The sequence below is a fragment of the Mobula birostris genome, chromosome 1 (genome assembly GCF_030028105.1).
Source record: "Mobula birostris isolate sMobBir1 chromosome 1, sMobBir1.hap1, whole genome shotgun sequence".
Classification (NCBI taxonomy): Eukaryota; Metazoa; Chordata; class Chondrichthyes; order Myliobatiformes; family Myliobatidae; genus Mobula; species Mobula birostris.
This window is the reverse complement of record NC_092370.1, coordinates 26,772,109-26,787,186: the sequence shown is the minus strand read 5'-3', so window position 1 is coordinate 26,787,186 and position 15,078 is coordinate 26,772,109. Positions and strand designations below refer to the sequence as shown.

The following is a 15,078-nucleotide window of genomic DNA, read 5'->3' as shown; positions in this document are numbered from 1 at the left end:
ATATGTGTTCACATTACAGTGATGTTCACAATCTTTTTTACCTCCTATAACTTAGAAGATTGTGTTCAATTTGTACTTCAAATGCATGTATTTAGCTGACAGTTTAGTGCAGCACTGAGTGACTACTGTTCTCAGAGAAGTAATATTTCAGGTAGTATTAAATTTAGATTATTGATTATTCCCTGCGTCCAAAGTAAACTGATTATCTGATCGTTCTAATATTGCTGTGTTGTGGGATGCCATAAATAAATTGACTGCAACATTACCTACATTACAATGATAATTATACTTTTAAAAAATCTGAAATTGAATATAACATGCTTTGATATTTTCTGAAATTGTTTGTGTTATATTACTGCATAACTCATGCACTACTTGTTGCATTTCCTTAGCAGCATTTTATATGAGGCCATTCAATCTGAATCTAACATCTTGTTTTAGATTATGTTTTGTTATGTTTTATTTCGGTGAATGTTATTACCTTGGATTTTCAGAAGGTTTGTCAAAATGCCACACGTGAGACTACTAAACAAAGTAAAAACTTGTGGTTAAAGGCAAGATACTAGCTTGGTTGGAATATAGGTTGACTGTCAGAAGTCAGAGCATTAAGGGGTACTTCTCAGGTTGATTATGTTGACTGCATTTTCTGATAACGGAGATCGGGGATCAGTGTTGGAACTGCAACTTTTCAGTGATACATTAATGATCTAGATAAAGGAACTGAAGGCATAGTGGCCAAGTCTGTAGATGATACTGAGATAGATGGAAGGGCAAGTAGTGTTACGGGGACAGAAAGACTTCAAAACATAGAACATAGAATAGCACAGCACAGTACAGGCCGTTCGGCCCACAATGTTGTGCCGACCCTCAAACCCTGCCTCCCATATAAGCCCACACCTTAGATTCCTCCATATACCTGTCTAGTAGTCTCTTAGGCTTCACTAGTGTATCTGCCTCCACCACTGACTCAGGCAGTGCATTCCACGCACCAACCACTCTCTGAGTAAAAAACCTTCCTCTAATATCCCCCTTGAACTTCCCACCCCTTACCTTAAAGCCATGTCCTCTTGTATTGAGCAGTGGTGCCTTGGGGAAGAGGTGCTGGCTATCCACTGTATCTATTCCTCTTATTATCTTGTACACCTCTATCATGTCTCCTCTCATCCTCCTTCTGTCCAAAGAGTAAAGCCCTAGCTCCCTTAATCTCTGATCATAATGCATACTTTCTAAACCAGGCAGCATCCTGGTAAATCTCCTCTGTACCCTTTCCTGTGCTTCCACATCCTTCCTATAGTGAGGTGACCAGAACTGGACGCAATACTTCAAGTGTGGCCTAACCAGAGTTTTATAGAGCTGCATCATTACATCGCGACTCTTAAACTCTATCCCTCGACTTATGAAAGCTAACACCCCATAAACTACCCTATCCACCTGTGAGGCAACTTTCAGGGATCTGTGGACATGTACCCCGAGGTCCCTCTGCTCCTCCACACTACCAAGTATCCTGCCATTTACTTTGTACTCTGCCTTGGAGTTTGTCCTTCCAAAGTGTACCACCTCACACTTCTCCGGGTTGAACTCCATCTGCCACTTCTCAGCCCACTTCTGCACCCAATCAATGTCTCTCTGCAATCTTTGACAATCCTCTACACTATCTACAACACCACCAACCTTTGTGTCGTCTGCAAACTTGCCAACCCACCCTTCTACCCCCACATCTAGGTCGTTAATAAAAATCACGAAAAGTAGAGGTCCCAGAACAGATCCTTGTGGGACACCACTAGTCACAATCCTCCAATCTGAATGTACTCCCTCCACCACCACCCTCTGCCTTCTGCAGGCAAGCCAATTCTGAATCCACCTGGCCAAACTTCCCTGGATCCCATGTCTTCTAACTTTCTGAATAAGCCCACGGTGTGGAACCTTGTCAAATGCCTTACTAAAATCCATATAGATCACATCCACTGCACTACCGTCATCTATATGCCTGGTCACCTCCTCAAAGAACTCAATCAGGCTTGTTAGACACGATCTGCCCTTCACAAAGCCATGCTGACTGTCCCTGATCAGACCATAATTCTCTAAATGCCTATAGATCCTATCTCTAAGAATCTTTTCCAACAGCTTTCCCACCACAGACGTAAGGCTCACTGGTCTATAATTACCTGGACTATCCCTACTACCTTTTTTGAACAAGGGAACAACATTCGCCTCCCTCCAATCCTCCGATACCATTCCTGTGGACAACGAGGACATAAAGATCCTAGCCAGAGGCTCAGCAATCTCTTCCCTTGCCTCGTGGAGCAGCCTGTGGAATATTCCGTCAGGCCCCGGGGACTTATCTGTCCTAATGTATTTTAACAACTCCAACACCTCCTCTCCCTTAATATCAGCATGCTCCAGAACATCAACCTCACTCATATTGTCCTCACCATCATCAAGTTCCCTCTCATTGGTGAATACCGAAGAGAAGTATTCATTGAGGACCTCGCTCACTTCCACAGCCTCCAGGCACACCTTCCCACCTTTATCTCTAATCGGTCCTACCTTCACTCTGTCATCCTTTTTTTCTTCACATAATTGAAGAATGCCTTGGGGTTTTCCTTTACCCTACTCGCCAAGGCCTTCTCATGCCCCCTTCTTGCTCTTCTCAGCCCCTTCTTAAGCTCCTTTCTTGCTTCCCTATATTCCTCAATAGACCCATCTGATCCTTGCTTTCTAAACCTCATGTATGCTGCCTTCTTCCTCCTGACTAGACTTTCCACCTCACTTGTCACCCATAGTTCCTTCACCCTACCATTCTTTATCTTCCTCACCGGGACAAATTTATCCCTTACATCCCGCAAGAGATCTCTGAACATCGACCACATGTACATAGTATATTTCCCTGCAAAAACATCATCCCAATTCACACCCGCAAAAGGGCTTAGACAGGTTGGGAGAGTGGGTAAAATAGTATAGCCATTAGATGTAGCAGCAGAATTAGGCTATTTGGCCCATTGAGTCTGATCTGCTATTTCATCATGACCGATCCAATTTTCCCTTCAGCTCCAATTTCCTGCCTTCTCCCCATATCCTTCATGTCCGGACCAATCAAGAATCTTATCAACCTGTGCCTTAAATATACATGAAGACTTGGCCTCCACAGCTGCCTGTGACAAAGAGTTCCACAGATTCACCATTCTCTGGTTTAAGAAATTTCCTCATCTCCATTCTAAAAGGATGCCCCTCTAATCTGAGGCTGTGTCTTCTGGTCTTAGACTTTCTCACCATAGAAAACATGTTATCCACATCCACTCTTATCAAAGCCTTTCACCATTCAATAGATTTCAATGAGGTCACCCTTCATTCTTCTGAATTCTAGTGAATACGGGCCCAGTGCCATCAAGCGCACTTCATATGACAACCCACTCAATTCTAGAAACATTTTTGTGACCCTCCTTTGAACCCTCTCCAGTTTCAGCATATCATTTCTAAGATAAGGGGCCCAAAACTGCTCTCAGTACTTCAAGTGAGGCCTCACCAGTGCTTCAGAAAGGCTCACCATTACACCCTTGTTTTTAATGTTCTAGTCCTCTTAAAATAAAATGCTAACCTCACATTTGCTTTCCTTACCAAAGACTCAACCTGCATATTAACCTTTAAGGAATCCTGCATAAGGACTCCCTAGTTTTTGTATTTTCTCTCTATTTAGAAAATGTCAACCCTTTCATTCCTTCGACCAAAGTGCATGACCATGCACTTCCTGAAACTATTCCATCTGCCATTTCTTTGCCAATTCTCCTAATCTGTTTATAAGTCCTTCTGTAACTTCGCTACTTCCCCAGATGGAGTCCAGTGTTGGATAGTGTGTTGTCATGTGTTGGAAGGAGCAATAGATTATTTTTAAATGGGGAGAGAATGCAAAAATTGGAGGTACAAAGGGACTAAGAGGTCCTAGTTCAATGTTCCTTTAACGTTAACATGGTGGTTGAGCTAGTAGTAAGGAAGACAAATGCAGTGTTAGTCTTTTTGCGATGACAAGAACATAGGCCATAAAAAGCCCTTGGCAAGTAGGATTAAAGAGAATTGCAAGGGATTCCACATATATCTAATACAATAGGAAAACTAGAGAGACGATAAAACCACTTAAGGGGTAAAGGAGAGAACATGTACTTGGTGTCTGGTATTTACAAAGAAGGGCATGAAGGATAGTGAGATCAGTGTAGAACATGCTACAATACTAGAACATTTTGAGATAAAGAAAGAGGTAGGTTTAGATACCTCAAGAACATTAAGCTGGCTGTGTCTCGTGCATCTGGGAGCACCTCCGCACCATCCGCCAAGACATACAGGATCTCCCAGTAGCCACCCACTTTAACTCTGCTTCCCACTCCCATTCAGATATGTCCATACATGGCCTCTTCTATTGCCATGATGAGGCTAAACTCAGGTTGGAGGAGCAACACCTCATATACCGTCTACGTAGTCTCCAGCCCCTTGGTATGAACATAGAATTCTCCAACTTCCGGTAATTCCCTCCCCCTCCCTTCCTCTATCCCTATGTCACTCTGCCCCCTCGCCCAGCTGCCTACCACCTCCCTCATGGTTCCGCCTCCTTCTACTACCCATTGTGTTTTCCCCTATTCTTTCTTCACCTTTCCTGCCTATCACCTCCCTGCCACCCTTCCCCCACCCCTTTATCTTTCCCCTTACTGGTTTTTCACCTGGAACCTACCAGCCTTCTCCTTCCCACCCTCCCCCCACCTTCTTTATAGGGCCTCTGCCCCTTCCCCCTACAGTCCTAACGTCGACTGATCGTTTCCACGAATGCTGCCCGACCCGCTGAGTTCCTGTAGCGTGTTGTGAGTGTTGCTTTGACCCCAGCGTCTGCAGATTATTTTGTGTTTACTTATCAAGTGCCCTGCTGAAATCCATATACAGTACATCTACTGCTCTACCTTCATCAATGTGTTTAGTCACATTCTCAAAAAATTCAATCAGGCTTGTAAGGCACAATCTGACTTTGACAAAGCCATACTGACTGTTCTGAATCATATTATGCTTCTCCAAATGTTCATAAATCCTGCCACTCAGTCTTACTGAAGTAAGACTCACTGGTCTATAATTTCCTGGGCTATCTCTACTGCCTTTTTTGAATAAAGGAACAATATCCGCAACACTCCAATCCACCAGAATCTCTCCCGTCCCCATTGATGATGCAAAGATCATTGCCAGAGGCTCAACAATCTCCTCCCTCACCTTCCACAGTAGCCTGGGGTACATCTCATCCGGTCCCAGTGACCTATCCAACTTAATGCTTTCCAAAAGCTCCAGCACATCTTCTTTCTTAATATCTACATACCCAAGCTTTTCAGTCCGCTGTAAGTCCCCCTACAATCGCCAAGATCCATTTCTGTAGTGAATACTGAAGCAAAGTATTCATTAAGTACAGCTCAAACAACAGGAATTCTGCAGGTGCTGGAAATTCAAGCAACACACATCAAAGTTGCTGGAGAACGTGGCAGGCCAGGCAGCATCTCTAGGAAGAGGTACAGTGGATGTTTCAGGCCGAGACCCTTTGTCCTGACGAAGGGTCTCGGCCTGAAACGTCAGCTGTACCTCTTCCTAGAGATGCTGCCTGGCCTGCTGCATTCACCAGCAACTTTGATGTGTGTTGCATCAAGTACGGCTGCTATCTCCTCTGGTTCCAGACACATTTTTCCACTGTCACACTTGATTGGTCGTATTCTCTCACATCTTATCCTCTTGCTCTTCCCATACTTGTAGAATGCCTTGGGGCTTTCCTTAATCCTGTCTGCCAAGGCCTTCTCATGGCCCCTTCTAGCTCTCCTAATTCCATTCTTAAGCTCCTTTCTGCTAGCCTTATAATCTTCTAGATCTCTATCATTACCTAGTTTTTTGAACCATTCATAGGCTCTTCTTTTCTTCTTGACCAGATTTTCAACGGCCTTTGTTGGGCATGTGGCCAAGTGGTTAAGGTGTTCGTCTAGTGATCTGAAGGTCGCTAGTTCGAGCCTCAGCTGTGACAGCGTGTTTGTGTCCTTGAGCAAGGCACTTAACCACATGTTGCTCTAGTGTCTGTGCAAGGAGTGGCACCCCACACAGACTTCCAATCTGCGCCTTGTAAGGCATGAAAATGCCTGACGCAGGCCTCTCATGGTCTGAATTGACATTCCCTCCCTCCCTCCCTTGTATACCACGGTTCCTGTACCCCACCATCCTTTCCCTGTCTTATTGGAACGTACCTATGCAGAACTCCGCGCAAATATCCCCTGAACATTTGCCACATTTCTTCCGTGCATTTCCCTGAGAACGTCTGTTCCCAATTTATGCTTCCAAGTTCCTGCCTGATAGACTCATGATTCCCTTTACTCCAATTAAACGCTTTCCTAACTTGTCTGTTCCTATCCCTCTCCAGTGAGATGGAGATAGAATTATGATTACTATCTCCAAAATGCTCTCCCACTGAGAGATCTGACACCTGACCAGGTTCATTTCCCAATACCAGATCAAGTACAGCCTCTCTTCTTGTAGGCTTATCTACATCTTGTGCCAAGAAACCTTCCTGAACACACCTAACAAACTCTACCCCATCTAAACTCCTCACTCTAGGGGGATGCCAATCGATATTTGGGAAAATAAAATCTTCCACCACAACAACCTTGTTTTTATTATGTTTCCAGAATTGTGTCTCCCTATTTTCTTCTCGATGTCCCTGTTACTATTCGGTGGTCTATAAAAAACCACCCACTAGAATTATAGGTAGATAGAATAGTACAGCATATTACAGGCCCTTTGGCCCACAGTGTTGTGCTGACCCTCAAACCCTGCCTCCCATATCATCCCCCACCTTAAATTCCTCCATATACCAGTCTCTTAAACTTCACTAGTGTATCTGCCTCTACCACTGACTCAGGCAGTGCATTCCACACACCAACCACTCTGAGTAAAAAACCTTCCTCTAATATCCCCCTTGAACTTCCCACCCCTTACCTTAAAGCCATATCCTCTTGTATTGAGCAGTGGTGCCCTGGGGAAGAGGTGCTGGCTATCCACTCTATCTATTCCTCTTATTATCTTGTACACCTCTATCATGTCTCCTCTCATCCTCCTTCTCTCCAAAGAGTAAAGCCTGAGCTCCCTTAATCTCTGATCATAATCCAAACTCTCCAAACCAGGCAGCATCCTGGTAAATATCCTCTATACCGTTTCCAGTGCTTCCACATCCTTCCTATAGTGAGGTGACCAGAACTGGACACAGTACTCCCAAGTGTGGCTTAACCAGAGTTTTATAGAGCTGCATCATTACATCACGACTCTTAAACTCTATCCCTTGACTTATGAAAGCTAACACCCCATAAGCTTTCTTAACTGCCCCATCTACCTGTGAGGCAACTTTCAGGGATCTGTGGACATGTATCCCCAGATCCCTCTGCTCTTCCACACTACCACGTATCCTGCCGTTTACTTTGTACTCTGCTTTGGAGTTTGTCCTTCCAAAATGTAACACTTCTCCAGGTTAAACTCCATCTGCCACTTCTCAGCCCACTTCTGCATCCTATCAATGTCTCTGCAATCTTCGACAATCCTCTACACTATCTACAACACCACCAACCTTTGTGTCATCTGCAAACTTGCCAACCCACCGTTCTACCCCCATATCCAGGTCATTAATAAAAATCACGAAGAGTAGAGCTCCCAGGACACCACTAGTCACAACCCTCCAATCTGAATGTACTCCGTCCACCACCACCCTCTGCCTTCTGCAGGCAAGACAATTCTGAATCCACCTGGCCAAGCATCCCTGGATCTCATGCCTTCTGACTTTCTGAATAAGCCTACCGTGTGGAACCTTGTCAAATGCCTTACAAAAATCCGTGTAGACACATCCACTGCACTACCCTCATCTATATGCCTGGTCACCTCCTCAAAGAACTCTATCAGGCTTGTTAGACACGATCTGCCCTTCACAAAGCCATGCTGACTGTCCCTGATCAGACCATGATTCTCTAAATGGCCCAAAGATCCTATCTCTCAGAATCTTTTCCAACAACTTTCCCACCACAGACATAAGGCTCACTGGTCTGTAATTACCTGGACTATCCCTACTACCTTTTTTGAACAAGGGGACAACATTCGCCTCCCTCCAATCCTCTGGTACCACTCCGGTGGACAACGAGGACATAAAGATCCTAGCCAGAGGCTCAGGAATCTCTTCCCTTGCCTCGTGGAGCAGCCTAGGGAATATTCTGTCAGGCCCCGGGGACTTATCTGTCCTAATGTATTTTAACAACTCCAAAACCTCCTCTCTCTTAATATCAACATGCTCCAGAACATCAACCTCACTCATATTGTCCTCACCGTCATCAAGTTCCCTCTCATTGGTGAATACCGAAGAGAAGTATTCATTGAGGACCTCGCTCACTTCCACAGCCTCCAGGCACATCTTCCCACCTTTTATCTCTAGTCGGTCCTACCTTCACTCCTGTCATCCTTTTTTTCTTCACATAATTGAAGAATGCCTTGGGGTTTTCCTTTACCCTACTCACCAAGGCCTTCTCATGCCCCCTTCTTGCTCTTCCCAGCCCCTTCTTAAGCTTTCTTGCTTCCCCATATTCCTCAATAGACCCATCTAATCCCTGCTTCCTAAACCTCATGTATGCTGCCTTCTTCCACCCGATTAGATTTTCCACCTCACTTGTCACCCATGGTTCCTTCATCCTACCATTCTTTATCTTCCTCACCGGGACAAACTTATCCCTAACATCCTGCAAGACATCACTAAACATCGACCACATGTCCATAGTACATTTCCCTGCAAAAACATCATCCCAATTCACACCCGCAAGTTCTAGCCTTATAGCCTCATAACTTGTATTTCCCTAATTAAAAATTTTCCTGTCCTGTCTGATTCTGTCCTTTTCCATGATAATGCTAAAGGCCAGAGAGCAGTGGTCACTGTCCCTCAGATGCTCACCCACTTAGAGATCTGTGATCTGACCTGGTTCGTTACCTAATACTAGATCTAGTATGGCATTCCCCCTAGTTGGCCTGTCAACATTCTGTGACAGGAAACCATCCTGGACACACTTTACAAACTCTGCCCCATCTAAACCCTTGGAACTAATCAGGTGCCAATTGATGTTAGGGAAGTTAAAGTCACCCATGATATTTTTGCACCTTTCCAAAATCTGCCTCCCAATCTGCTCCTTGGTATCTCTGCTGCTACCAGGGGGCCTATAGAATACTCCCAATAGAGTAACTGCTCCCTTCCTGTTCCTGACTTCCACCCATACTGACTCAAAAGAGGATCCTGCTACATTACCCACCCACTCTGTAGCTGTAATTGTATCCCTAACCATTAATGCCACCCCTCCTCCTCTTTTTCCCCCCTCTCTATCCCTTTTAAAGCACTGAAATCCAGGAATATTGAGAATCCATTCCTGCCCTGGTGCCAGCCAAGTCTCTGTAATGGCCACCACATCATAATTCCATGTATGTATCCAAGCTCTCAGTTCATCACCTTTGTTCCTGATGCTTCTTGCATTGAGGTACACACATTTCAGCCCTTCTACCTTACTGTCTTTACACCGTTTATTCTGCTTCTCTTTCCTCAAAGCCTCTCTATATGTTAGATCTGGCTTTACTCCATGCACTTCTTTCACTGCTCTTTTGCTCTGGGTCCCATCCCCCTTGCAAATTAGTTTAAACCCTCCCGAACCATGCTGGCAAACCTACCTACAAGGATATTGCTCCCCTTCGAGTTCAGGTGCAACCCATCCAATTTGTACAGGTCCCACCTTCCCCAGAAGAGATCTCAATGATCCAAAAATCTAAAACCCTGCCCTCTGCACCAACTCCTCAGCCACGCATTCAACTGCCATCTCCTCCAATTCTTACCCTCACTATCACATAGCACTAGCAGCAATCCTGAGAATGCCACCCTTGAGGTCCTGTTCTTCAGCTTTCTGCTTAGTTCCCGAAACTCACACTTCAGGACCTCACCCCTCTCGTACCAGGATGTCGTGCACCCGGTCAGAGACGTCCAGGACCCTAGGACCCAGGAGGCAACAAACCATGCGGGTGTCCTTCTCACGCCCACAAAATCTCATGTCTGCTCCCCTGACTATAGAGTCTCCAATGACGGCAGTTCTCCTCTTCTCCATCCCACCCTTCTGTACCACAGGGTCAGACTCAGTGCCAGATTCCCCTTCCTCTTCCTAATTTCCACCCACAGAGACGCCATAGACAATCCCTCTATGACTTCCTCCTTTTCTGCAGCCATGACACTATCTCTGATCAGCAGTGCCACATCTCCACCTCTTTTGCCTCCCTTTCCTTTCTGAAACATCTCAAGGCTGGCACTCGCAGTAACTATTCCTGCCCCTGAGCCATCCAAGTCTCTGTAATGGCCACAACATCATAGCACCAAGTACTGATCCACGCTCTAAGCTCATCTGCTTTGTTCATAATATTCCTTGCATTAAAATAGACACAAATCAAACCGTCTTGTAGATAGTTAGATCAAATCAGTTAAGTAACTTAAATTATTTGAAGCAGTGGGTATTAATTGGGTAAGAGAATGGAGTAATATTCCGTATGATGCTTCGGAACTCAGCCTAACTTTAGCTATGTGGATAGAGGATAGATAAGTTTTACTTTTAATGGGCTTTATGCATTCATTAGATTCTTGTAAATCCTGGTGGGTTCCTCTAGAGTAATAGATTTGTCCGGATTAATCAATGAATTTAATTACGATTGGGAGCCATAAAATAAAATGGAATTACCTATTCCTTTCCAGCTGGGACATCAGATCAATTCAGATTTGGACTGTTACAGGAAGCGCAAAATGGGGAAACATGGCTAAATGGTAAGTATTTTCAAAGTCAAATTTGAATGTCATATTGAGCAAAACAAAAAAAGCAACGTGTATAAATCGTGCAACAATGTGTCCTGATACAAGTATGTTTCCTGTCTATAAATATGTGCTATTTTTTTCCATGATTTCTCATTGTAAAATTCAACATAAACTTTACTGAATAGAATTCCAGTGGGTAAAACAAACTAGAATTGGTATTTCTTTTTAAAAATGAAGAAGTTACAGCCAGTGAATTATTTTTATACCTGCAATTAAATTTTAATTGTGAGAAAGAAATCACCATCCTAAAATAAGGTATAATAGAGTTAAAGCTTAATTGGGTCACCTAGTATGTAGTATATCAGTTTCCAAGATTTTCCATTACCATTTGGTAGCTTCCAGACAATACTGACAGGTTGCTTAGTAGTTAAGGAAGAGCAAAGAGGTGTTGAGAAATATTGATACAAGTAAAGTTTCTATAATCAATATGTACATACATACTCCAACCAGTGTTCATTTTGTTGCCTTTTATTGCACCAAAAGCCATTCTGTATCAAGGATGTTGTTTGCGCTGTAGTAGGTAGTTGTGTACTGAGGGGTATGAATCTGGGAATAAAGGTCCATAATCTTTGAAAGTGGTGTCATAGGTAGATAGGGTTGTAAAGAAAGCTTCTGGCACCATTGGCCTTCATAAATCAGAGTACAGGAGACAGGATGTTAAGTTAAAATTTTATAAGACACTGGTGAACCCAAATTTGGATTATTGTGTGCGGTTCTGGTCATCTACCTACAAGAAAGATATCGATATGATATAGAGAAAATTTACAAGGATGTTGTAGGGACTTGAGGAATTGAGTTACAGGGAAAGGTAGAATAGGAAAACTTTATTCCCTGCAGCATAAGACAATGAAGGGAGATTTGATTGATGTATACAAAATTATGAGAGGTATAGATAGGGTAAATACAAGCAGGTTTTTCCCACTGAGCTTGGATGAGACCAGAATTTAATTTCATAGATTTAGGGTGAAAGGTGAAATATTTAAGGGCACTGTTTAATTTACAGCAGGGGTTCCCAACCTTTTTTATGCCGTGGACTAATACCATTAAGCAAGGGGTCCTTAACCCCAGGTTGGGAACTCCTGACTTAGAGGGTGGTTCGAGTGTGGAACAAGCTGCAGGTAGAAAAGAATACGGGCGGGGATGATGGCAGAACAGCATTGTCTGGAATTTCTGGTAGCAATTAGGAAGGCACAGGTATATATCACAAACAGGAAGATGTATTCTTAAAGAAAGATGACACAACCATGGCTAAGAAGAGAAGTCAAAGCCAACATAAAAGCCAAAGAGAGGGCGTATAATAGGGCAAACGTTAGTGGCAAGTTAAAGGACTGGGAAGCTTTTAAAAACCAACAGAAGGCAACTAAGAAAGTCATTAAGAAGGTAAAGATGGAATTTGAGAGTAAGCTAGCCAATAATATTAAAGAGGACACCAAAAGTTTCTTCAGATACGTAAAGTGTAAAAGAGAGGCGTGAGTGAATATTGCATGATCCGGAGAGGTAGTAACGGGGCTTAATGAAATGGTGGACAAAGTGAGTAAGTATTTTGCATCAGTCTTAACTGTGGAAAAAACTAGCAGTATGGTGGAAGTTTCAGACGTCAGGAATCATGAAGAGTGTGACGTTACCATAACTAGAGAGAAGGCTGTTTGGAAACTGAAAGTTACTTGGACCAGTATACCCCAGGGTTCTGAAAGAGGTGGCTGAAGAGATCATGGAAGCATTAGCAATGATCTTTCAAGATTCACTAAATTCTGGAATGGTTCCAGAAGAGTGGAAAATTGCAAATGTCATTCCACTCTTCAAGAAAGAGAGATAGGAGAAAGGAAACTATAAGGCCAGTTAGTCTGACGTCAGTGCTTGGGAAGATGTTGGAGTCGATTATCAAGGATGTGGTCTTAGGGTACTTGGAGGCACATGACAAAATGGGCATAATCAGCATGGTTTTCTTAAGGGAAAATTTTGCCTGACAAATCTGTTGGAATTATTTGAAGAAATACCAAGCAGGATAGACAAAAGAGAAAGGGTTGATGTTGTGTACTTGGATTTTTCAGAAGTCCTTTGACAGGGTGCCACACATGAGGCTGCTTAACAAGCCATGAGCGCACGCTATTACAGGAAAGATTCTAGGATTGATAGAGTGGTAGCTGATTGGCAGGAGGCAAAGAGTGGGACTAAGTGTGGCTGCTGGTGACTAGTGGTGTTCCACAGGGGTCTGTTTTGGGAGAAATTCTTTTTGCATTATATGTCATAATTTGGATGATGGAATTGATGGCTTTGTTGCAAAGTTTGTAGGTGATAGCTGTAGGGCTGATAGTGTTGAGGAAGTTGAGGGGCTACAGAAGGACTTAGATGAGAGTGGGCAAAGAAATGGCTGATGGAATAGTGTCAAGAAGTGTATGGTATTGTACTTTGGTAGAAGGGATGAAAGGGTTGACTGTTTTCTAAATAGAGAATACAAAAAAACTGAGGCATAAAGGGACGCAAACACAAGGAAATCTGCAGATGCTGGAATTTCAAGCAATACACATAAAAGTTGCTGGTGAACGCAGCAGGCCAGGCAGCATCTCTAGGAAGAGGTACAGGCGATGTTTCGGGCCGAGACCCTTCGTCAGGACTAACTCAAAGAAGAGCTAGTAAGAGATTTGAAAGTGGGAGGGGGAGATCCGAAATGATAGAAGACAGGAGGGGGAGGGATGGAGCCAAGAACTGGACAGTTGATTGGCAAAAGGGCTATGACAGGATCATGGGACAGGAGGCCTAGGGAGAAAGAAAAGGGGGGGGGAGCCCAAAGGATGGGCAAGGGGTATAGTGAGAGGGACAGAGGGAGAAATAAAGGATGCGTGTATATAAATAAGTAAACAGATGGGGTACGAGGGGGAGGTGGGGCATTAGCAGAAGTTTGAGAAGTCAATGTTCAAATGCCATCAGGTTGGAGGCTACCCAGACAGAATATAAGGTGCTGTTCCTCCAACCTGAGTGTTGCTTCATCTTTACAGTAGAGGAGGCTGTGGATAGACATATCAGAACGGGAATGGGACGTGGAATTAAAATGTGCAGCCACTGGGAGATCCTGCTTTCTCTGGCAGACAGAGCATAGGTGTTCAGCGAAATGATCTCCCAGTCTGCGTCGGGTCTTGCCAATATATAGAAGGCGGCATTGGGAGCACTGGACGCAGTATATCACCCCAGCCGACTCACAGGTGAAGTGTCGCCTCGTTCATCCACGGCCTCCTCTACTATAAAGATGAAGCCACACTTAGGTTGGAGGAACAACACCTTATATTCCATCTGGGTAGCCTCCAACCTGATGGCATTTGAATATTGACTTCTCAAACTTCTGCTAATGCCCCACCTCCCCCTCGTACCCCATCCGTTTATTTATTTATTTATATACACACATTCTTTTTCTCTTTCTCCTTTTTCTCCCTCTGTCCCTCTCACTATACCCCTTGCCCATCCTTTGGGCTCCCCCCCCCTTTTCTTTCTCCCTAGGCCTCCTGTCCCATGATCCTGTCATATCCCTTTTGCCAATCAACTGTCCAGCTCTTGGCTCCATCCCTCCCCCTCCTGTCTTCTATCATTTCGGATCTCCCTCTCCCCCTCCCACTTTCAAATCTCTTACTAGTTCTTCTTTGAGTTAGTCCTGACGAAAGGTCTCGGCCCGAAATGTCGACTGTACCTCTTCCTAGAGATGCTGCCTGGCCTGCTGCGTTCACCAGCAACTTTTATGTGTGAGGCATAAAGGGACTTGGGGGTCCTTGTGCAGGATTTCCTAAAGGTTAATTTGCTGATTGAGTCTGTGATGAGAAAAGCAAATGCAATGTTAGCATTCATTTCAAGAGGATTAGAATATAAAAGCAAGGATGTAATGTTGAAAACTTATAAAGCACTGGTGAGGCCTCACTTGGAGTATTGTGAACAATTAGGAATCTTAACTTAGAAAGTATATGCTGAAACTGGAGAGGATTCAAAGGAGTTTCACAAAAATGATTCTAGGATTGAATGGCTTGTCATATGAAGAGCATTTGATGGCTTTGAGCCTGTATTTGCTGGAATTCAGAAGAATGAGAGGTGAACCCATTGAAACCTATCAGATGGTGAAAGGCCTTGATAGAGTTGATATGGAGAGGATGTTTCCTATGGTGGGAGAGTCTAAG

The 15,078-nt window shown here is 44.0% G+C and overlaps 1 protein-coding gene across 1 annotated transcript in view; it reads left to right on the top strand.

Annotated features, from left to right (window-relative positions):
• The window catches only part of zbtb10 (zinc finger and BTB domain containing 10), an 85,378-nt gene that overhangs the window by 56,513 nt on the left and 13,787 nt on the right, over window positions 1-15,078 (top strand). Inside the window, exon 3 of the mRNA XM_072253062.1 lies at window positions 10,805-10,873. Within this exon, the coding sequence (XP_072109163.1) occupies window positions 10,805-10,873 (69 nt within the window). The remainder of the gene's footprint in view (window positions 1-10,804; window positions 10,874-15,078) is intronic.